General features: G+C 33.4%; 1 protein-coding gene across 7 annotated transcripts in view; it reads left to right on the forward strand.

Annotated features, from left to right (window-relative positions):
- The window catches only part of ATP9B (ATPase phospholipid transporting 9B (putative)), a 451,952-nt gene that overhangs the window by 416,993 nt on the left and 9,939 nt on the right, over nucleotides 1-25,020 (forward strand). For 6 of the 7 annotated variants that reach the window (XM_031946730.1, XM_031946731.1, XM_031946733.1 and 3 more), the window contains 3 exons: nucleotides 5-69; nucleotides 10,124-10,232; nucleotides 24,581-24,638. In XM_031946730.1, the coding sequence (XP_031802590.1) occupies nucleotides 5-69; nucleotides 10,124-10,232; nucleotides 24,581-24,638 (232 nt within the window). The remainder of the gene's footprint in view (nucleotides 1-4; nucleotides 70-10,123; nucleotides 10,233-24,580; nucleotides 24,639-25,020) is intronic. The other variant, XM_031946732.1, reaches the window with a different exon arrangement.

Genomic DNA, 25,020 nt, shown 5'->3' on the forward strand with positions numbered 1-25,020 from the left:
TAAGGCTGTGTTTTCTTCAGTCTTCTATTTTGCATCTGTTCCTTTGTACCAGGGATTCCTAATGGTAGGGTAAGTTAAATCCAGTATTTACAGTACTTAGTAATATCTTTTATGGAAGAACTTTGTTTTTTGGGGAGAAAATATAGTGTTGTTTCTGATTAATTCCTCATATGTTTTCAGAATGGTTAATGTTCCGAATGAATAATACCAATGTGAAAAACTAATATTTTGCTTGAGTGAACTTCAAGATGACACCTGTACATTTGTTCTCCTTGCCAGTGCACTGTTAAATTTTCTCATTAGATTTTCTGTTTTCATGAGGAAGCCATAATTTGTGTCAGGAACTGTGACGGAGCTGAGATTTTTAAAAAGGGTCCTGTGGCATAATGAAAAGGGGAAGAGCCAAAGGGGTGGGGCCAATGAAGACATTGTCATCAATAGTAAGTTAAAGAAAGACAGGTCTTACAGCTGCATGACCCTTAGCAAAGCATGCTACTCTGTACTTGGAGTATTGTTTACTCATGATTAGGTTGAGGTGATAAGATGTATCAACAAAGAAACAAAGAAAATAAATACTTATATTTCTTTAAAATTGGATTGAAACAACAAATGACAAAATATACACTAATAATCACATATATGTTTCTTTTGTCTTTTGCTGAGTTTATATCATAGTTCTTTAGGTATCTGTTCTGAGAACTTTTGAAATCTTGCATTACTAAATATGACATACATAAGAATAAATTATAAGAACAAACTCATCTTGTTTTGTACTACTTTACAGAGCTAAAATTTAATATTTTAGATGGGGCTGATTTTCTCATCCTGTGCTGTTATCTCAGAGAATTAATCCAACATCACTTTTGGATTAAGCCTGGGATAAACACAGTTTTTTTTCTTTTTGAGCTCTTGCTGTTAACCTCTGTACCAGTTGTTGGGTGCAAAACAGGATTATAGACCTACACAGATCCCAAAACACTAGCATAAGCTCAGCAGTTACTAATTCAGTGTTATCTTTTAGAGGTCAAAAGATTAGATGTAAAGGGTTAAAAGGTTAAAATTGGCATTTGAAATCTGATATTATTGCACAGGCCAACTTTAAAGACTTAGGGCTGCAACATTGAAAATTATATAGCTTACATCTGTAATCTTTCAAATTAATCTATTCATTAAGTGAATTCCTTCTCTAAAGTATATGAAGTAAAATAAATCGGCTAATGATTCATCATGGTAAACATACACTTAAAGCTACATTCCCAACAAGATATAATGACATGAACATTTTTAAAAATTATTAATACTAAACTATTCTCTAAAAAGAAGTCTGAGTTTCATTTCCATTTTCTTTTTTCCACTTCCAATTTAAGAAAGAACCTATAAGAATGCTAAAATTGAGACTCAAGAAATAATGCATAATATGGGCTATATAATTTGAATAAATCAAAAGATGTGGTTATACTTTCAGTAGTCATTAGTATTAAAAAGAAAAAAATGTTAATATTTTACACTGTTATTTTTATTTCTTGGGAATATAGATTGGGAGTTGTGAAGAACCTTAAAGGTCATATAGCCCAACTCTCTCATTTTGCAGATGAGAAAATTGAGGTCCAGAAAGATTGACTTTGCCCAATTAGTATTAAAAAGAAAAATGTGTTAATATTTTACACTATTAGGTTCCTCATTGTTATTTCTTGGGAATATAGGTTGGGAGTTGTGAAGAACCTTAAAGGTCATAAAATTCAACTCTCTCATTTTGCAGATGAAAAAATTGAGGTCCAGAAAGATCGACTTTGCCCAATTAGTATTAAAAAGAAAAGTATGTGAAAAAAGGGAAGATTCAAAACAGAAAAGAATATGACCTCCAGATTAGGTCTGAGCAAAATAGGAATAAATATTGCAAGACATAGACCATTTGGATTTCAATGAGACATAATCTACAATCCTGAGCCTAATTACTAGTGAAAAAAGATGGGCATTCAATTAAAAGGGGCAAAGAGATGGCATTCAAAGGATTCCAAGAGAAGAAAATAAAGGTGGAAGATGGATACTAGTGATGAATATTCCCATGAGAAAAAAAAAAGATAATTCTATAAATAGAGATAGACTCTACATAAAAATTAATCTATAAAGATCTGATACTTAGAGACCATCTACTTTGGGAACAGGGCAATCAGAACTACTGGGGACAAATGAAATCCAAAAGAATGGGAAGGTGTGAAACAGGAGGAGGAGATTTCAGAGTAAATGTTGTTTTAATAACCAAAGGGAAAGCAAAAGTCAGTAAGGAACTGTATATGCAGGGGCTTAGGAAGATTCCTACCATGGGACAATATTCTCTCTATCATCTACAGGAAATGGTATTATTAAAAGAATGAGACATAACAAAAAAAATGGGGAATGTGGGAGCCAAGAGGAATGATTTATAAGGCAATGACAGAACATATTTAGGAGAACCCAAAATAGGTACCTCAAAAGTTTTAATTCTATAAGCAACATAAAGAATGATGGACTAAGTAAATATAAGGGCCATGAATCAAGGGGGGAAAAAATCTAGAACAGTAAGAGAAGATGAATAATAAAGAGGATGAGCCAATAAAATCCTTTTTTTATGGCACAGAAAATTAAATTTGAAGAGAAGAAAAAAGGAGAGTTTACTTAATTGAGAGACAAAGAATGAAATGACTAGATAAAAATAAACAAGAAAAATGAAGTTATCAGTTAATCAGAATTAAAGAAAGGAGTAACAAATAGAGGGGGCCAGAGAATTTGACTGTAAAAAAAGAGTTGGCGTTATAGAGTTGTTTTATAGTAAAACATGGTAAAACAAATATAGACATATTTCTGTGTTTACAGTGGAAGAGGAATGAAAAAACAAGAGTATGAGATATGTTAAACAAATTAATAAAGCATAAAGGAGTACCAAATTAGATAGGAAAATCCAGGTGTGTGAATTGGTCATGGGCCACAAATTTAATTTTAATCTGCATTATTGACATTTTTCCTATTACTTTAAATCTAGTCAGTCAGCAAAACAATAAATTAAGCTCTGGTTTGTAGCATTTGCCAATTTCTGATGTGTAAATGCTCACATTGTAAATCTAACAAGAGGCTCTTGTGAATTAGTATGAGTAGATTCCAACATACACTTGACACATTCCTATAATCTATTGTTTACAAAAATCTTGCCCCTGCTCCTCCTCCCCCCCCCAAAAAAAAATCAAGGCATACACAGAATAGAAATGAAAGGTTGGAAAAATATTTACTCTGACACAAATGAATCCAAAAAATAGGCATTAGAATCTTGCTATTACACAAAGCAAAAGAAAACTTTAGAAAACTACATTATAACTTATATACTCCAAATATTTTAGCATCTAAATTCATAAAGGAAACATTAATTTAACTACAAAACACAGCATAATCGTGAAAGATCTCAGTCTTCCTTTTTCGTTTTTGGATAAATCTAACAAAGAAAAACAAAAGGAAAATTAAATAACAGCAAATTACTGGGAAAACTAAAACTGTAAAAGAATATAGATTTATGATGTTTTCCAAATAGAATTACTAAAGAGTGTGTAAATTTCTTAGCCCTACATGGAATTTTTATAAAAATATACTATGTAGTAAGTATAAATGCTAAGAAATGTAAAAAGACAAATAGTAAAATAAGTGCTATATAAATCAAGTAAGATATCCTTTACAATACATAATATAACAAAAATTATAATCCAGGGAGCACCTACACACACAAGGAAACCCAAGTGGAGACTTGAAAATGAAATCCTAAATTATGAGAGAACCAAAGAATAAGAGTAATAATTGTAATAAAAGAAAATGATAATGAAGAATGAACATTCTAATCTTTATGCAATGTAGCTGAAGTAATCCTGGGGGAAATAATCTCTCTACATTAGCAAAATAGAAAAATATTGAGAAATTAAATATATATGTACAAATTAGAGAGCAAAAGAATAAATGGACCCACAATAAACAAAACAAAAAATTAGAAACCAAAAAGGAAAAAAAATAGTCTAAATTATAAAACTAAAAATTGGCTCTTTAAAAAGACTAATAAAGTTGATTAATTTTTAGCCAATATGATTAAAAAGAATCGGACAGAACATCATAACAAAAAAAAAAAAAAAAAAAAAAACATGGTGACATCATAATAAGACCAAAAGAAATAGAATAATCAGAACCTTTTATCTGCAGTTATGTGATGATACTAAACCTGAGAATAGGAAAGAAATTGAGGGATATCTTCAAAAATACAAACTAACAGGAGTCCAAATTGGTATCTTAAATAATCCAATCTCCATTGAACTAATTATAAACAAGTGGAAAATTACTGATACTGGTGAGTTAACAGAATTCCATTGAAGTTTTAAAGAACAATTAATACTAATATTACACAAATTATAACAAAAATTGAGATAGAAAACACCCTACCAATTTCTTTTATGAGACAAATATACTTGAATTACCTAAACAAGGAAAAATTAAAACACAGAAAGAAAACAGAAGGCCACTATCATTAATTTGATTCAAAATTTTTAAATAAAATCCTGTGAGATAATACAACAGTTCATTCAAGAAATCAATCATCATCACAAATTAGATGTATACCAGGGATGCAAAGGATAGAAAGACATTTTTAAATGTCAAAGACAAAATGATATGTAAAGAAGAGCTAAAACCTATCCTAACTTGCTGATGATATGATGGCTTACTTAGAAAATCCCAAAGAATCACCCTGCAGTAAATGAGGCAATATAACTTTAGCAAGACTGCAGTCTTTAAAGTAAACCTTCAAAAATCAATTGCATTTCTTTAAAAATTTTATATATATCCAAGAAATCCCATTCCATAGGGGTATGAAGCCATTCCCAGACAGATGTGTGGTCAGAGTATGAAGGTCTCAAAATAAGAATTACAAATTATTACCCAGCCATATGAAGGAATGCTCCATATCACTAATAATAAAAGAAATGTAAATCAAAACAACCCAGAGGTTTTATCTCATACCCTGCTAAATGGTAGAAATGGGAGGGAAACTAGGAATGTTTAATGTTGGAAGGGTTGTGGAAAGATAGGCACACACTAGTAGATTGCTAGTGGAGCTATGAATTAGTACAATTTGCAGAGCATTTTAAAATTATTCAGATAAGGCACTAAAATCTCCATACCCTTTGATTCAATTTCATTACTGAACTTTTAAAGCCAAGAAGGCCATTGATAATAAAGCCCCCATATAATCAAAATAGTTTTATCATCACTTTTTGTGATAGCAAAGAATAGGAAAACAAAATAGATGCCCATCATTTAGCCAGTTAAACAAATCATGATACATGAATATAATGAAATGTTTCTATGCTGCAAGAAATGATGAATGTATTAAGTAGAATAGGCATGGAAGAAGAGTAATGCAAAACTACTCTGAAATTACCCCTTTGTTGAAGTAGGTTATCCATAAGTATCGAATGGTACATATTTTCATATTTTTTTAATGTATTAATCAGTGATGTTCAATTACTTTTTTGTGTGTCTTTAAAATTATGTTTTGTTTTATGAGATAACTCAGAGGAAGAAGAAGTGAAGGATAAGGAGGAGGCGATACTAAGAAAAAACGTAAAACAATAATTATCATCAATAAAAAGTTTTTTTTTTTAAAAAAAGAGATCATTACTTCTTTTGGAGAGAGCAATTTCTTTTGAGTGTTAAGATCAGAAGCAAGATTACAAAGGGCTGAGTGAGTGAAAAGAGAAAAAAAATGGAGCCAAATGAAGAGGGCAGCCTTGTAAATAGGTTTTTGTTCATTTATTTCAAGGAGCTAAACTAAGAGGTAAAAGAAATATGGAGTGCTCTCTTGAGAGGATAGTAAACTTAAAACAGGATAGCTGTTTTAAGGAGGGAGGAAACTGGGATAGAGCACTCAATCTGGAGTGGAAAGAGACCTGAATTCAATCCCAGACACTTAGCAGATTGTGTGATCCTGGGCATGTTACTTTGCTTTGGTTTCCTCATCTGTAAAATGGGAATAATAATAATGCATACGTCCCAGAGTTGTGAGAACTAAATGACATGATTATAACAAAGCACTTAGTACAATACTTGGCATACAATAGGCACTGTATAAATATTAGCTGCTGTTTTTATTATTAGTGGTGGCAAAAGGATAAGATTCAGTTGATAAGTAGAAGTTGAAGATTAGAGCAAAGGTGAATGATTGAGGTTGTAATCTGTTAGAGAAATGGAAGGAGATTTGATCCAAGGTACATATATTTATGGTGTTAGAATGGAAAACCTCCTCTTTATAATACCGGAGGAATGGAGCAGAGATCAAAGCATGATATCAAGGGGTTTAGTATTAAGAGAAAAAGGAAGAAGACAAAAAGGAAGCTCACATTGAATTTTTTTCTTAGAATTAGTAAGAGACAAGGTCCTCTGATATAAGAGTTGGGGAAAGGGGAGATGGGAGCTTTGTTCAAAATAGAACACTATATTCCATATGTGATGTGACCAAGATAGAATATGATGGGGCTATACCTTCCTTCAGTCGGTCTCAATATGTGTATATTAAGTTCATGCTGTGTGCTAGGCTTTATTCTAGGCACCAGGGATAAAAAGATCAAAAAGAGGGGAAAAATAGAATAATTTTTTTGTCAAAGAACTTAAGACCTGGGGTCTCTTCCTCCTTTCACGTAGCCCAAGATTTTATTAGCTTTTATAGCTGTCATAACACATAATTGTTTCTCTTGTTTGATATCTTGTCTTATGTTTAGCTTAATTTCATTTGGAAGTCCAGTGGAACAGTCAGGGCCACTGAGAGAAGTTTACTGTATAGTCTTGCTTAGTTATAAACCTTGACTCTAATCCAAGAAAGAGAGGAGGGGGGATAAAGGAAGGAAGAAAGGAAAGAAAAGGAGAGAGAAAGGAAAAAAGAAAGAAAATATAATTTGGTTTATTCATTTGTTGACCCAAAAGGGATCCTGAGCTACCCTGCAAATACTCTAGCTAACAATACATTGACCATTCCTCAAAAAAGGAAAAAAATTCCTCCCTTTTCATCAAGAAACCCTCTGGAAATTCCATCTTCCTTGAGACCTATATAGATCACTTAACTTAAAATACCAATAAGTGTGGACTACTTCTCTGCTCTGTTGATCTCTATAGTTCTGACAAGAGAAGAATGCATAGATTCATAGGTCTATGACCATTTCAGTTAATCTGGCCTGGTTCCCTAGTACATAATTTCCCTGTAACAGGCATATGAATGAAGAAGTCTTTGTTTAGATCTTCTGTATAGCTTGGCATTCTGTTCCTGCCTCTTTGTGTTTCTCACATTTCCTCGTATGTCTAGAAACACATCTCTTTTGCATATGCCTCGAATGTCTACATGTAAGAAGGAAGCAACTTACATCCCCACTGTAAGTTTTAAGTTGCTTATAAAAAAAAAAAAACCACTCCAAATTAAGTGCATATTTCATTCTCTTAGTATATGACATTCATAGAGAAATATTTAAAAATCTTGTTATATATCTGTATTAGTGATATTCTTGCTCATTTGTAAAATCTGGCCATTAATTCATTTGCTCATCCACTCAGTTCTATGCCAGGAATCTCAGTGTCCTGAATGACTTCTTCAAATTTCTATTAGATTCCTGCTTTTTTCTTATATTACCAGCCTTCTTTACTCTTGGTAGACTATGTACTCTGTGTGTGTGTGTGTGTGTGTGTGTGTGTGTGTGTGTAACTATCACAGGCTCATATGTCTTGTGACCCTTGTAAATTTATAGCACTCTTATCACTTCAAATTTCAGCGAGCTGCTCTGGGAGCATCAGGCTTATTCATTTCAAATTTTGTTTTCATAAATTTTGCTTTAAAATTTTACTCAAGCTCTATCTCACACCTTGAATGTAATGAAAGAATAGGGACAAATAATATATGGATGATAGTACATATTGGTTAAATATTTCTTTAGAATATTTACAGGTTACTTCTGTAGTCCTCTTAGTAATACCTTCCTGCCTCCAAGAATACTTCAAATAATATTTCAAAATGAAGGGGGGGAAATCTTTTAAGAAGGAACAGGTTTTTTTGCTATTTTTAAATCTTTTTTGTTACTTGTCGTTGTTTAAAACTTTCTAACAATTATTACATTACAGATTTTTTTTTAAATAGCACTGATTTTACATAATAGTACTAATTATACCTTGAATTATACCTTTCTTCCAAGGACCTCAATATACAATGTAATCATTCCCAGGCTCCTTTTGCATCTTTGAGATGATAAACTTTAAAAAAAAAAAAAAAAAAGGAAAACTATAGATAGAAGTGATTGCTTTTTAATTTAGGAATCATGGTTATTTAAATTAGTAAAATTATCATTGAATTTGGGAGCCTACCCTCTCTGAACACTAAGAACACATTTATACAGGGTTTTTTCAAGTATTTCTATTAGAATAATCTTCTGTATAATAATTCTCTATAGCTTGTGACCTCAGATATGTTAATATTTGAGTAAATTTACCACTCCTTAATTCTTCAAAATTCTGTAAGACAGTATTGCCCCAATTTGAGGACAGATACCACAAGATAAATAATCTTTTTAAAAGTATCTTTATATCAACTTTGCCATTGATTTTTTAAAACATCAGCCCATGAATACAAAGAAATAACAGTAATTTGTAAGGATAAGATTGGAAAAATTAAGGAGGACAGAAGTCTTCAAATGTTGGGAAAAGATAGCATAATGAAGAAAAAAGTAACTATAAACCACCAAATTTATCTTTGGTGTATGGGAAAGTAGTAGAAGAAATCATTTATGGGAAAGTAGTAGAAGAAATCATTGAGCAATTTATAGTCACCTAGAGAAAAAATAGCAAGCAACCAAGAGATTTGGTAAAATACGATTATACCATACCTTTTTAATAACCTTCCATAGCATAGTTATCAAAAGAAAAAGAACGTGATATTATTTAGGTAAAGATTAGTGTGGATAATTAGTCCTATGAGGTGGTAGCATATGTTCAAATTCTTACTACATATTTCCATTGCACTGGAGCCAAATACCTATAGTTTATATAATTATTACTTTGAATAGTATAAATTCAGATATATGTGGCCATTTTGTAATTGGGACCTAGATAACTGTTTTGAAAAAGTTATCCAGCTTTGTTGCTTTTAATATTGTTGTTACTTTGTTAGTTGCAGGGAAGTTAGTAGGAAAATGTTGCTTTCAAAATGCTGGATCATCAAAGTCAAGAGCTATCATTGAATGTCTTGTACCAGAGGAAAGACAGAAATAAATAAAAGATAATCACCAGAAACAAAGCAGATAGTGACCACCCTGAGCAACACTCTGAGTAAAAGTAGCTTAACCATCATCAAGCTATTGATATCCAAGATAAAAAACTTTGACATCCCTCCCCACTTAGTTGGGAAATTATTGTTCCTTTTCCCAAGCTAAAAGATAGATGGCAGTCTATAAAGCAATTCTTAATGCCATAACATCCATGTAGGAAATATTAATATACCCCAGAAGGCATTCGTCTCCGATAAATTTGAGTGCAGAATCAGATGACATGATTAGATATGGGTCAGCTTGACTGAACAGTGGAAAGAACACTGGGCCTAGAGTCAGAAACGCCTTGGTTCAAATCCAGCCTCACCATCCCTAGCTGTGTGAGCCTAGGCAAATCACTTTACCTCTGTTTACCTAAATTTCCTCAACTGGGAATGATGAAATGGAGATAATAATAGCGCCTGCCTCTTAGGGTGGTTTTGAGTATCAAATGAAATAATATTTGTAGAAGTATTTATTACAATGCCTATAAAATATAGATGCTGTATAAATGCTATTATTATTATTATTATCATTATTATATCAGGTCAGTGATCTACCAGAATGTTTGCTAATTTACAAGATTTCCTACATTTAAAAAAAGTGACTTATTGTCAACCTATGAGTCATTTTGTGGGCTATGAGACACATTTTTCAATATTTATTAATATTCTCAATTGTAGTTTTAAGTTCTTATGCCCTGTGCTATGACCCTAAACTTATTTCAGTAACCATGTAACAGAAATTTGATATGATGTCTTGTATCTTTGTTTTTTAAGGTATGCAACAATCTATACGATGTTTCCAGTATTCTCTTTAGTGTTGGATCAGGATGTGAAACCAGAAATGGCATTGCTGTATCCAGAGCTTTATAAGGACCTAACAAAGGTAAAACTATGCATAAAGGATCAAGGGAAGGCAAATTTTTTTGGTAATTCTGAAGGCCATAGAGGGAGGCTTTTAAAAAAATATTTTGAAGATAAATATGCCAAGTTGTTAGATAAAAATTAATTTACGTGAAATTTAAGAATAGTATATTCTTTTTCTCTCTGACATTACTCAATTGTGATTGTTCTTAATTATTTTTAAAAATTCATTCCAAGTGGAATTTTAAAAAATAAATAATTAAAATTTTCAAGGGCTCAGTTTTTTCTCAAAATTATTTTTAATTTCACATTATGTGGCTTTCTACCAAGTTTACTAGAAGGCAATTTGGAAGGGAGAGCACTAGCAGGTAGAGGTGGATATCAAGAAAGGTTTCATGTAGAAGCTTCATCTTGAGAAAAGAAAATGATTCTGAGAGATGAGGATAATGATCTCAGGGTGGGGTAAAAGTATATGCATTTCATATGGGAGGTGAACAGTGCAGATATATGGAGACTGAAGATGAACCTAAGAATATTTTATGAGAGGCACAAAGAAAAATCCAGGTTGGCTGGAATACGGATTTAAGAGGTGGAGTAATATATAATGAAGCTGAAAAAGTAATCTGGGATCAGGTTGTAATGATCTTAAAAGCTAAACAAAGTTTCTATTTTATCCTAGAAACAAACAAACAAAAAAGTTACTTTTAGGGAGTCCTGGAATTTATTTACTATGGTATTAGCATAGTCAGATCTGAATTTAAAGAAAATCACTTTGGCAGCAATATGTAGAACAGATGAGATTAAGGAAAAATTTAAGATAGGGAGACAAATTAGGAAGGTTGCAGTAATCTAGGAGAAAAGTGTTAAGGGCCTGAACTAAATTAATGGCTGTGTGAGTAAAGAGAAGGGTTTGTATGTAGCAGTTTATATATATATATGTATATGTATAATAGATTAAAAATAGCAAGATCTGAACTGATTGGATATACAAAGTGTGGACAAGTGAAGAGTCAAAAAAAAATTCCAAGATTATAAACATGGGAACTAGAAGAATGGCCTTCAACAAAAAAAGAGTGAAATTTGAGAGGAAAGATAAATTGTAATGGGCTGAGGCTTGAGTTGATGCACTGAGGTCCTAAGCATGTGAGGCTAAATAGTAATTGGACTACACTCTATTAATATACATGATTGGATAAAGAATGCCTCCCCCCGCCCACTCTCTGTGCAAGTCCTGATGTGTTGTATGGGAAATGACGATTTTGGTGGGTGGAGGCAGGGAGAGACAGGAAGAGAAGCTGGGAGAGATTGGGCCTGGGTTCTATGCTCGTAGCTGCTGGTTGTGTGGCTGCTGGTCTAGCTAGCTTCTTAACTCAGCTGCACACATTGCTATTGCCCATTCTCTTCCAACTCTGATCTTTCTTCACTGAGAATAAAGATTGAAGATTTTCCCCTAACCTGAATTCCTGACTCCGGCTGATTTTAAAATACACGGTCATCACAATAAATGAGTTCAATTTTTGCATATTGAGTTAAAGATGTTTCTAGAACATGAACTTTGAAATGTTTAATAAGCGGTTAGTGTTGTATTGAAACTTAGGAGACATTTCAGGGTGGAGATGAAAATAAACAGACATGTTACATACATGTGCATAAATGTGTATATATTCAAATGTGGATCTACATAGGTATCATAATATTCACATATAGGTAGATTTGTGAGTTATGGGTATAAACACATGTAAGATAATGAGGTCATTAAGATATAGTATGGAAAGATTAGAAAAGAGAGCCCAGTATAGAGCCTTGAGGAATACCCACAGTTAGGAATTGTGGTGCAGATGATTTAGCAAGCAAAGGAGACTGAGAAGTCAGAGATGCAGAAAAAGAACCAAGAGAGATTTATGTCCGAATACATACATGCGCCAAAAGGAATATTCAGGAGGAAAAGAAGTTCAAGGGTGTCAATGTAGTAGATAAATTGAGAAGAATGAGAGCTGAGAAAAGACCAGGATAGAGCTTAAGATAAAAGGAAAAGAGAAAGAAAAGGAGAGAGAAGACATTAGGGATACAACCTGCAGGAGAACATGAGGAGATAGAAACAAAGATATATATTGCTTTGGCATAAGAAGTCACTTCTTTATCAAATGGAAAAAAAGTAGTGGGAAATAATATCAAAATATTTTGAGATAAAGAGGAAGCTCACATCAAATGGCCTCAGTTTTTTTCAGTAGAGTAAAAGGTAAAGTCTGCAGGTAAGAAAAAGGAGAGGCAGAGCTATGGAGACAAAAGGAAGGACAAGAAGGTTAGGATAACTTTTTGGGGAAGGAGGAAATCAATTAGGAGAAAGATTTTTAAAATTGCCTTGCTGCACTGAGGGTCTAAATGAAATCGGATAACATGAATGTATAGAAGGCAGCTGGTAGAATTAATCTTGGACTGAAATTTGATGAGGGATGAACCATAGGATAAGGGTGTAAAGGATCTGAGAATTAAAGATGAGTTGAATTGGCTAAATATAAAGTAATGATTAGAAAAGAAGGAAAGTAAATTCAGAGCAGGGCAAATGGCCTGAAATAATACTTAGGGATGGAGGGATTAAAAGTATGTTGTGAATGAAGAATAGGTTTAGTAGAGGTGAAACACGGGGTATATAGGAAGTCATAATTAGATATTGGAAAACAGCGTTTTTCATCATAAAAGTGGAACACTTGTGAATGACAGCAAGATCTAAGATGTGACCATCGCTTTGTATGATTGAGGTAAAGTATAGGAGTAGATCTTGGGATTTAAAGATATTTAGTAATTGGGAAGATATGGAATTTGAGAAAGCATCATTGTGGATGCTGAAGTTCCCTAGCACCATGGCAGGTGTTGAGCCAAATACTTAACTTCTTGGAAAAGATAGAAGAACCTTGGAACCAGTACCCAGCAACAACTTTTATCTAAATTGGGTTTAAAACTGTAATGAAGTGAGGGATTATGAGTGGTAGCAATAAAGGAAGAATCTGGAAATAGCAGAAAAACATGAAGTATTCTGACATTTTTTCTAGGATCAAGGGATGTGATAGAGGGCATGACTAAAGAGGCATTGTCTTCTAGGGAAAGCCAGGTCTCAGGATTAATAGATGGAAGAAATGTGAGAAAAAGTGGCCCAGCAAATGTGTTTACTATGAAACAGAAATTCCTGAGGGCCCAATGCTTTAAAAAACGTTTAAAGTTGGACACAGGTAGGGTAGAGTTGGAAGGGGACTAGATAGAGAGAAGAAAATGAGTGCCAGTGTTGGAGTAATACAAGTATAGGGATTGCTAGCCATAGGAACAGTAGTGGATAGATGGCAGATAACTGATAATGCTTGCAATCTTGAAGGGGTGTTATTGCCAGGCAAAATCCCCAAGCTATCCAGCTCTAGTCACTCCCAATTTGTTCTTATGGTGACTCAGTAGGGCCTGGAGCTTTGGCCAGGGGAAAACATCACCACACCAGTTTTACAGATGAAGAAACAAACTCAGAAAAGTTAAATGACTTATCTTGTGGTCACACAGGTGGCAAGTGTTAGTGATAGAACTTGGGCACAGATTGCCAAACTTGAATTCTTTTGCTCCTTCTCTCATGTAATACAATATTCCAAACCTGATCTTTGTGATAATCACAATGCTGAGTGAGGTATGCTGCAAAATTTTTATAGAAGTATGTAAAGAAAAGAACTGATTAGCTAGAGAAATTAATCAGCACATACTGATTTGCCAGTTCCTATTGAAGGGACCCAAGTTGTTGATAAACTAGATAAGGAATTGTGGAAATAGGTGGGTTTTTTTGTGATTTGATTTCAAGAGTTCACTCAAATACCAAATACCAAATACCCCAAATACCAAAAACAGAAACCTTCAGCCAGTGAGCGATAACCTGAATTTTTTTCACAACTACAGATTCAAGGTTTAAGACAGAAATGAAGGAACATTTTAATTTTTACTTTAGCCACTTATATCTTAGTATTTTATAACTTCTTATCCTAAGCAGAGCAGGGAGTGTGGAGAAGACTGTTAATGTATTGAGTACTTTGGAGATATGGAAAGGGAGAGAGTGAATACTATGGAAAAAGATAAAAGAAATGTTGGAAGTGCTAAATACAGAGTTTGCCTCAAGCTTGGAGCAGAAGGGGCTTCACCAGATCTCTTTACATTTATGGTAAGGACTGATTACCAAGAACAGTCAAGTTTTCATTTACTCTATAATATGGGGCAACAATGTAATAAGGAGAAAAGCAGATCAGGAGTTAAAGCTGGCCTATAGTTCAGATCATATTGTAACTAGGTATATCTCTCTGAGTAGGCAGTGATAACCTGTCCATCCAACCTCACACAGTTTTGACAAGGAGCCAGGTCAGACTTCTAGTTGGATCATCTAATTCTTTCTCATTTAATAGGGAACAAAACCCAAGCCTGGAGAGGGTACAGATGACTTGCACAGGGTTACTTACATAAGAAGAAGGAGAACCCAAGATTAAAGCCAGTTCCTCTGATTCTACATTCAGCTTTCTTTTCTCCTGTCCTACAATATAGATGAATTCCTTCTTTCCACCCCAAAAAAAAAAAAAAAAATTATTAAAGTGTCTACTTTATGCAGAGCCTTACACTAGGCACTGGAGATAGAAAGACAAAACTTAGCTCTCAAGTAGGGCTTGTTTTGTTTGTTTCTCAATAATACTGTTGTTACTACAATGATAAAGGCTGTCCCAACCTTCTTTTTTTTCCCATCAGGAAACATCATATGAGCAAATTAAATCAAAATGAAAAGCCCCTAGTAGCTGTGAAGTAAAAAGAGAAATGTTTTGGCATTTAAAGATTATTTTTTTGTTTCTGTAAGGGACTTTTTAAAATGTTAGTTAGAATCTGTGTCAAAATTGTGTTAAGAATAAGCTTTCATTCACTAAGATATAAATTTTTGGAGATTCTCCTCTACCCAACACGGGAAATCTTAACCTAAACTGAGTTAGAAACACAACAGCTCCTAACTGCACCTCTTTGCTATATTATTAGCATGTAATTTCAGGAGTATTTGTTAACTACTTAGGTATTAAAAAAGAGGCGATAGTAAAAACCACTCTTGTTTCTGCTTATACCAAGGATTTGGATTTTACATATCAGCCTGTTCTTTTTTTTTAATGGACACTGTGTAATTATGCTAGCAGGTTAAGTACTAAATTACCCCAGCAACTAGCATATATTTGGAGAGTCAGTCACAAGTTTCTGATGAAGTAGCTGATTCATCTCCAGCTGGAGTCACTGAATTAATTAATGTCATGCTATCACTTAATGTCAGTTAAGTATGTTGGAATATCACTAAATCATATTCTATTTTCATTGGATTGCATCTGTTTTGGGACATAAGGCTTCTTTTTTATCTAATATGACCAATTACTGAGAATCATTGTTCAGTATCTTCAAATCTAGCCCTGAATTTTTCATACTGCATGGCCAATCCAGTCATTCACTTTCCCCAAACCCTTTTTTATTTAAATCCACCATCTTTTATCTGCCTAAGCTAATATTAGTTCTATAGTATAATATTTCTTTTTTAGCATCTCAAAGTTCTGACTCTTAGTATTCAAGGTAATAACAGAATTACTGAGCTTTTTTAGTTGGGTAAAATCTTATTCAAACTGCTTGAAATATTTTGAATGTACATTGTTTGATTTTTCTGAGCACTTTTTTAAAGAGCAATTTAAATTCCATTTCATCTTTTCTACTTCCATTGAATAGCTGTGGGTTGGACACACAGTATTAGTCAATAATTCAGTAAATATTTGGGTTGTCTATGATATACAGAATACTGTGAAATATATCCACATAGTCCCAGTCCTGATTTTGCTTACAATTTAGTTAGGGAATTGAGTGAATTAAATACATGAAAAATAAATGATAATACAGTATAACAATACAGAAGAATTCACAGAGTAGCAAATATATAAGTACCAACAGAATACACAGACAGTATATGTCATAAGTTCTATAGAGATCTGTTTCGATTGTAGTCTTTGGTACTTGTCTAATTCTGCAGTTTTTAGCACCCATTTCAATATTAAGAATTATTTAAAGGACACTAAAACTATGAAAATAAAGTATCTGAAGCATTTCATATTGTGTATCTTGTTCTTTTAAAAATTATACCAAGGAAACCAAGTAATAGATGCACGATGGCTCAGCAAATTATTGATTTGATAAAGATTAGTTCATTGAGGCCTGATCTCCTTCGAACCTCAAGTTCCACATCTCTAGTTGTCTTGTTGGACAGCTTGCATGTTCCAGCATTTCCAAAGCTAAATCCATTATCTTTCTCTACCCAATTTGACCCTCTTCCTGTCTTGCCTATTACTATCAAAAGTACCATCTGCCCAGTCACTCAGACTTGCAACCTAACTCTTACTCATCCTTCACATACAATCTGTTGTCAAGTACCATAGCATCTCTCAGACAGGCTCCCTTCTCTCTGTTAACACTACTACCACCCAGCTATAAAGCCTCATCACCTCACCTCTGGACTATTAGAATAACCTGCAGGTTGATTTTCCTGCTCCAACTAGCTCTCCAGTCACTCCATCTTCCACTCAGTTACTAAAGTAATCCTTCTAATCAATAAATATCAATAGATCTCTATTGCTTCTTCAATCAAAGATAAATCCTTTGGCTTTTAAAGTCCTTCATAACCTGAACCCTTCTACTTTGCCAGTCCTCTTATGTTTCATTTGCTTCCTTGTATTCTATGATCCAGTATTAGAGGCCCTCCTTCTCTTCCTCACACGAGACACTCGTGCCTACATTTTCTCTATCTTTTCCGTATGCCTAGAATACTTTGTTCTCATCTCTGCCTCCCCTCCCTCTCTGGCTTCCTTCTAGCCCAAGTAAAAATTCAGCATCTGCAAGAAACCTTTCCCAGTTTTAAATGTTAATGCTTTCACTCTGAGATTCTCTCTGATTCATCCTGTATATATCTTGTTTGTATGTGTTGTCTCTCTCCCATATTAGATTATGAATTTTTTCAAGGAGAGACTTTTTGTTTTTCTTTGTATCATGCAATAAAACAAAGAGCTCTATGTGGAAATGCCATCATGGGAAAGAAAGAAGATCTTGCTCCTAATTCGAGCTCTGCCGCTAATTTATTAATGACTTTGAACAAGTCATTCATCTCCATAGGCTTCATTTATAAAATAAGCAGATTTTACTTGCTGATTTCTAATGTCCCTTTCAGCTCTATGAGTCTATGAATTTTTTTTATCTATATTTAGATGAGTTTTTTTTAAGCTAGGAATTCATATAGTATATGCATTACCAATCTGGTATTCTTTTGACTAGCAAAAAATTAGTCAATCGAGTATAATATAAATTCTTTTTTATCCCCATCTAGCAATTTTTATTCTTCACAGGAGATGGTGCATCGTATTACTTTATAACTTGTATAAAGTAATTTGGGTATAACTTATCTGAAACCCAAACTCCACTTTAAATTATTAAAGTCTTTTTAGGTGCTACAAGTATAAAAAGAAACTTGCAGAGTCATCTCTCTCATGACTGTACAAAAGATTTTATTCATCTGAAATAATTTATGATCTTCCATGAGAAGCCACAGTAATCTGAGTTTTGGGGACTAGAATCATTTAACTGATTCATAGTGAACTGAGCCATCTGATGTATTTCTGAACTACCTCAGGCTTGTGGTTGTGAATGCAAAGACTGATTTCATAATTTAATGGATCTAACCTTTGAAAGAAACCTTAGAGTTAAAGTATCAAACTCTCTGCTAAGTTGTGCTATGTCAAGCCTTCAAAAAGTCTTTTAAAACATTTGGTATTAAATTACAGACCAAAATTAATGTTTTCCTCATATATGTGATAGTTCCAGGATTGTCCTGTCTCTGAAGTATCACTTGCAGTTTTGTCATTAATGTTCTCTTGTCCTTCTCAAATTACCATATATAGAGATACAGCCATTTACATATTAAATCTGTCTTTACCGATTGAATGTAAGCTTAAGGCATCCAGGTAGTACAGTGCTGGGCCAGGAGTCAGGAGGACTTGAATTCAATTGTGATCTCAGACACTTAGTAGCTGTGTAATCTTGGGTAAATCAGTTAACCCTGTTTGCCTCTATAAAGTGGGATAATAACAGTACCTACCTCCCAGGATAGTTGTGAGAACCAAATGAGACATGTATGTATAAAGCACCTACCCCAGTACCTGCTATATAGTAGATGTTTATGTAAGTACTGGCTATCATTATTATTATTATCTTATTATTAAACGTTTTTAGAATAGAGGTTATTTCATTTTGGAGAGTAGTTTGAAACTATGCTCAAAAAGTTATCAAACTGTGCATACCCTTTGATCCAGCAGTGTTACTACTGGGATTATATCCCAAAGAGATTATAAAAGGGAAAGGGACCTGTATGTGCACGAATGTTTGTGGCAGCCCTTTTTGTAGTGGCTAGAAACTGGAAACTGAATGGATGTCCATCAGTTGGAGAATGGCTGAATAAATTGTGGTATATGAAAATTATGGAATATTACTGTTCTGTAAGAAATGACCAACAGGATGATTTCAGAAAGGCCTGGAGAGACTTACACGAACTGATGCTAAGTGAAATGAGCAGGACCAGGAGATCATTATATACTTCAACAACAATACTAGATGATGACCAGTCCTGATAGATCAGGCCATCCTCAGCAACGAGATCAACCAAATCATTTCTAATGGAGCAGTAATGAACTGAACTAGATACCCAGAAAAAGAACTCTGGGAGATGACTAAAAACCATTACATTGAATTCCCAGTCCCTATATTTATGCACACCTGCATCTTTGATTTCCTTCACAAGCTAATTGTACAATAATTCAGAGTCTGATTCTTTTTGTACAGCAAAATAATGTTTTGGTCATGTATACTTATTGTGTATCTAAGTTATATTTTAATATATTTAACATCTACTGGTCATCCTGCCATTTAGGGGAGGGGGGGGGGGTAAGAGGTGAAAAATTGGAACAAGAGGTTTGGCAATTGTTAATGCTGTAAAGTTACCCATGTATATATCCTGTAAATTAAAGGCTATTAAAAAAAAAAAAAAAAAAAAAGAATAGAGGTTATTTGCTTTCTTCTCTTTGTATTCCCAACACTTAGTGCCTCCTTGCACATAGAAAGAACTTAATACTTATTATTGATTTATATTGTTTAAATTTTAAAATTATATGTACAATAAAGAACTTGTTCTGTATAATTTTTACAATAGACCCTTTCTGCATAACAGTCCTAAATACTGCATTCATTAAGACTCCTATTTTATCTTTTATAAATTCTAGATTTCTGTAAGTAATGTTTATATTACCTTACCCTGACTCCCATGATAGACACACAGATATTTGGCTCAATCTGGTTCCCAATTCTTGACAGGCTTATGTTGTATTTCATGCTTATGACTCATATCTGACAGACAAATTTTAACTGTAAAAATTCTAATTCTTCCTTTTAGGATGAAGAAATTAGTACTTTAGAAATCACCAATATGATCTCAATTAGTATTGAACAACAAAAAAAAAGGATTACTATCTGAAATGGCCATTTTAAACAAATCTCTCATTAGGCATCCTAATTTTCCTGTATTGCATCCTAGTGAGTTTTTTCAGTCTCTTAAAATTTTCTAATATATTAATTTTCAAACAGGTACAAAGCATTTTTTATTGAGATACCTGATTGATTCATTTAAGATGAATTTGCTACTTTGATGCTTTACTCTGTGTTATTTTTAATATATTTCTCTTATTAATCCTTCTTATCATAAAGTATATGAACTTAAATGGGAAGGGATTATAGATATCATTTAGTCCAAAATGCATATTTTCTTGAGAAAAACTGATGTTGCCTATGCTTAATAACTTTCAGTTATAGGAACCTCACTCTCCCATAAGGGTAATACTCATATTGAACCATCCATCCAAGGTAGTCAAAGATCACCAGACTACTCTGCCACTCATACCAGACATTTTTCTTGTGAAGAAAAGATGCCTTTCCAGTTATGGGTCCCAACGCATCTTTCATACCCCAGTTCTACCTCCTTTAAATCATGCTTCCTCTAAGCTACTTCTCAATGAACTCCAATAAATCTTGTTGTAAGGGAAAACTTCCTATCAATTAGAGCTATCCAAAACAGTAATGGTTTATCTCTGGAAGTATTTGATTCCTCACATTGGAGGTTTTCAGGCCTAAGTTGGATGATCACAGATCAGAAATATAGAGAATATTCTTATTCAGATATGAGTTGGGCTAGATAATTTTTATTTGTTCCCTTCAGACATCTTAAAAGAATAATTTTGCTTAAGCAAATGAGGCTGGCTGGCTTGTGGTGAAGTGGGCAGGGGTCACTTAGATATCTACATTGTTCCTCAGATAGAAAACCAATCTTCTGGGGTGTTTCTTATTCTGCTCCTGTCAATTGCTGGACAGAGGTCACATTAAAAAGTCAGGTCATTGGAGGTGGCAGCAGGCCAAAAATAGGCTGCTTCTGAAGAGTCTCCTACTTTAAAATATAATAATGTGTCCATTAAGTGTTGCTGCCTCTCACAGCATTTTACTGTTAAAGCCATAAGTAATATCTGTGAACTAGCTAATATGGTAACTTATAGGTGCAATAAAATTTTTATTTTCAAGTTAATTATTTATTTACCTGATTTCTGCTCTCCTCATTGAAGTTCTTAGCCATTCATAAGGTTGCTTTGAATGAAATACATGCTTTAAGAAATGGTGATATGCTTCAGAGTATTGATCTGCCAAACTCAACAAATATCTGACAAATTAACATTAAAGTTACTGATGAAAATAATAGCACATATGTGTGTGTGTGTGTGTGTGTGTGTGTGTGTGTAGCTCTGTGTAGATAGAAATATTTCCCATAATGAATGTAGCAAAGTTCACTATAATGTTTTTAACTTTGATCATAAAACATAAAGTACATTCCTTTTAGAAAAAAATCCCTCAATAGTATTATACATGCATAGAAATCTAGCATAGCCAAAGAGTGAACTCATTAGTGTCTACAACAGAGAACAATTAGAAAATTTGTTAATTAGGAACCTGTTAACATGTCAATTATAGAGTAAAATTTTAATTTTCTTTTCATTAAAATCATTAATACCTGCCAGTAAGTAACAGTGTGCTTAAGTTTCAAAAGTATATTTGAATTTGGTATTTTCACAACAAACTCAGGTTGTCAGTATTTTCACATATTGACACTTATAATCAGAGTATGAGATCCTAAGTATAAATTCATGTGATTATCTCTCAAAATCAAATTATAAAAAGAATTGTAATTCATCAATTTACTAATTGTTTTCTTTATTGGGCAAAAAGGTGACATTCAGCCTGTGTTACAAGTACGTGTGTAAAATGCTATTGTGCATTTCTTTATCTCCAAAAGAAGTTGAAACTTTTAATTGAAGGAGAGAAGTAATATAATGGCCACTCTTCTGCCAAGTGGTACAGTAATAGAACATTGGACCTGGAATCAGGAAAACCTGTGTTAAAGTATGGCTTCAGTTATATAACATCTCTCAAGTTTAATTAACCTCTGAAAATAACTGAAGCAAATATAATAGGAAATATAGCACTTCTTTCTCAGGTGGTGGTTGTCTCTATTTGCAATACATTCTAATGAAAGAAACAAGTACATCTCTAGCTTTATATAAGGTAAATATAAAAATAATAAATAAAAATATATACAAATTTAAGTACAAGGTACTTTGAAGGAAGGAACTAGAAATTGGGGGGATCAGGAAAAGCTTAAATTCTTTTTTCTGTTTTAATCTTAGAATTTTTTATTTTATTTTTCTCAATAATACATAAAAAATTTTTAACATTCATTTTTTAAAAATAATTTTGAATCTTCTTCCTTTGTATTCATATAATTCCTGGGTTTGTTTTTTTTATTCGTATTTTTATTATTTTTTTTATTTTATATTTTCTGCAGTTATTTCAGTTCTCTTTCTTCTTTCAATTTCTTTCAATTCTTTTTTTTTCTTCCTTTTTTATTGTTTTCTTTTGAGCTTTGTCTTTAAAAAAGAAAGGCAGAGGTGAAAAGGGAGTACATTGCAGGCATGAGGGATGGCTAATATGAAGACTTGGAGATAGAAGAAAGGAGTGTTATATGTGATGAACAAAAAGAACAATTTGATTGGACAACAATGTGAAGATGGAGTAATGTCCAGAGATAGGGTAGAGCAAGGTTATTAAAGTTTCTGAAACCTAAATAAAAAATTTTATTCTTTATCCTCAAATCATCAGAGTGTTTACTGGAATAGGGAGTGATTTGGTCAATCTCTGTTTAAATAAAATAATTTCTGCAGCAACATTTAGGATGGACTTCAGTGGGGAAAGGTTTGGGTGGGAGACTTAGGAAGTCTTTACAGAAATTTTTTCTCCTCGAGGAATTGGGGTTAAGTGACTTGCCCAGAGTCATACAGTCAGGATTTGTTAAGTGTCTGAGATCAAATTTGAACTCAGGTCCTCCTGCCTTCAAGGCTGGTGCTTTCTTCACTACATCAACTAGCTACCCCTCACAGCAGAAATCTTAACAAAGAAATGATGAGGGCCTAAACTAAGGTGATAGCTTTATGAATAAAGAGAAGACAGAGGTAAGATGTCATAGGTAAAAATAAGATTGTTAAGATTGGATATTGTTGCAATCCTTACAAAGTGATAAGTCAGTTGCCTAATTTAGCATGGTACTTAGCAAATCCTCTAGCTCACTAATGTATTTAGGTACTCATTAGAGTTCACAAGTATGGAGATTCACAAAGTTAACTTTGTAACTTTGTGAATTCACACCTCTCTTAATCCCTCCCTTGGAGGAGGAGTCAACCTTTTGCACCCAGCATAAATAGAGTTTAAATAAGCCAGTCAGTCAGTTCAGAAGAAGCAACGAGTAGGAGTTGATCTAAAGCCAGAATCACTTCAGAACATTGCCAAGAGTCGGAGAGGAGCACTCTGGGAGGAAGCCCACTCTCGGAGGTGGAGTTAGATTCATTCCAACTTTCACCTTGGTGCTGACTGGAGACTTTTGGAGAAGAGAAGCCGAAGCTGAAGGAGGCAAAAGATTATCGGCGAGAGCTCTCCTCTCAGAACCAAGGAAAGCTGAGGCCTCTATTAAAGTTACCTGGGCCCAAGGAAGGAGAAAATAAACATTTGCATTTTATCAGCTGGCTGTATTTGGAGTGATTATTACTCTGAGCTGAAACTAGGGCTGCCTGCAGAAAACCTCCCCAAGAAACCTGCTCCCAGAGAGAACCATTATATTTTAAAGAAGAGAACACCACAGGATATGTGAAGTGAGAGAAGTCAAGAATAATAGCAAAGTTAGAAACCTAGGAGATTGGGAGGGTAAAAATTATGGTATTTTCAACAAAAATGGTGAAGATTAAAACAGGAGTAAGGTTGAGGAAGAAGACAATGAGTTTAATTTTATACAATTTGAGTTTGAGTCCTGGATAGTCAGTTTGAAATGAATGATTTTTGAGTGATGTTCAGAAGAGAGTCTAAGGCTGCATGTGCAGATTAAAATTGTGAGTAATCAGTATAGACATGACAATTAAAACCATAAAAAACTGATAGAGTCACCAAGAAAAGGTGTAGAAAGGGAAAGGAAGGATTCTCTAAGAATCTTGGAGAAGTCAGTACCTATAGTTTGAGAGCATGATATGAATATTATCTATAGTATGTTAGCATATTATAGATATGTAGTATATTATATATCAGTATGTATATAGAGAATATCTGGTTATCTGTCTGTGTAACTAGCTTCTTGGAAAAATAAAAGCCTATCTAGACTTTATTATGAAAGTACAAGTATAGTTGTGTCCCACTTTTTAAGTCTAGTATATAAAAATCTGTTGTTATAAAAGAAGATTCACATTATAAAAGAATTGATCACCCTAAAGAAAGATTCATTATAGAATGTTCCCCTAGTACATCTAAAGATTTATATATCACTTGCTTTTTAATAATATGGGGAGCAAAGAATCTTAAAAATTAGGGCTTCGAGAGCCACTGCTGATTCATCCAAGGACCATCAAGCATCTTTGAAATTATAATAGGAGAATATCAGTATGTCAAGTTGTTTGGTCCCCGATGAAGGCTTTATTTCTTACTTTTTTACTAAATAACTAGTTATAAAGTTTATGTATGTTGATTTTTTTTTTTTTTTTGCTTCTGAACTTACATATTTGAGATGAAGGTGCCCCTTGTGTCTATTTTTAAAATCCATGAATCAACCAGATTTTTCTATTATACTTAACTAACATAGCCTATATTACTATTTTTTTTTTTTTTTTGCAGGGACGATCCTTATCATTTAAGACTTTTCTCATCTGGGTTTTAATCAGTATTTATCAAGGTAGGTAAGGACCCTAATTTTACTAGACTAAAGATTTTTTTTTGTCTTATATTAATAACATTGTTTTCAGCTCCAGGTTAAATTCTCAAAGCTTAAAATGTCATCAAGTGTTATATATTGCTTTCTGCTTATCTCATAAATCGATATTCTAGAGGTATGCCAAGCCTCTTCCTAAGGCAGTGTGGATTGGTATATTTATTGATGCATGTAATCTAAAAACCAACCTGTTCTTAATTAAATACTAATCCAGGAAAATTTTTTACAAGTGCTTATCACATTGCCCACTGCACAGTAGGTTTCTTTCATGGAGTGATTATTGAATTAGTTAAGAAATCTAAATTATATAATCATTTGGAAGTCATTAACTGCCTTTGTGCTAGAA

The sequence above is a fragment of the Sarcophilus harrisii genome, chromosome 1 (assembly GCF_902635505.1).
Source record: "Sarcophilus harrisii chromosome 1, mSarHar1.11, whole genome shotgun sequence".
Taxonomy (NCBI): domain Eukaryota; kingdom Metazoa; phylum Chordata; class Mammalia; order Dasyuromorphia; family Dasyuridae; genus Sarcophilus; species Sarcophilus harrisii.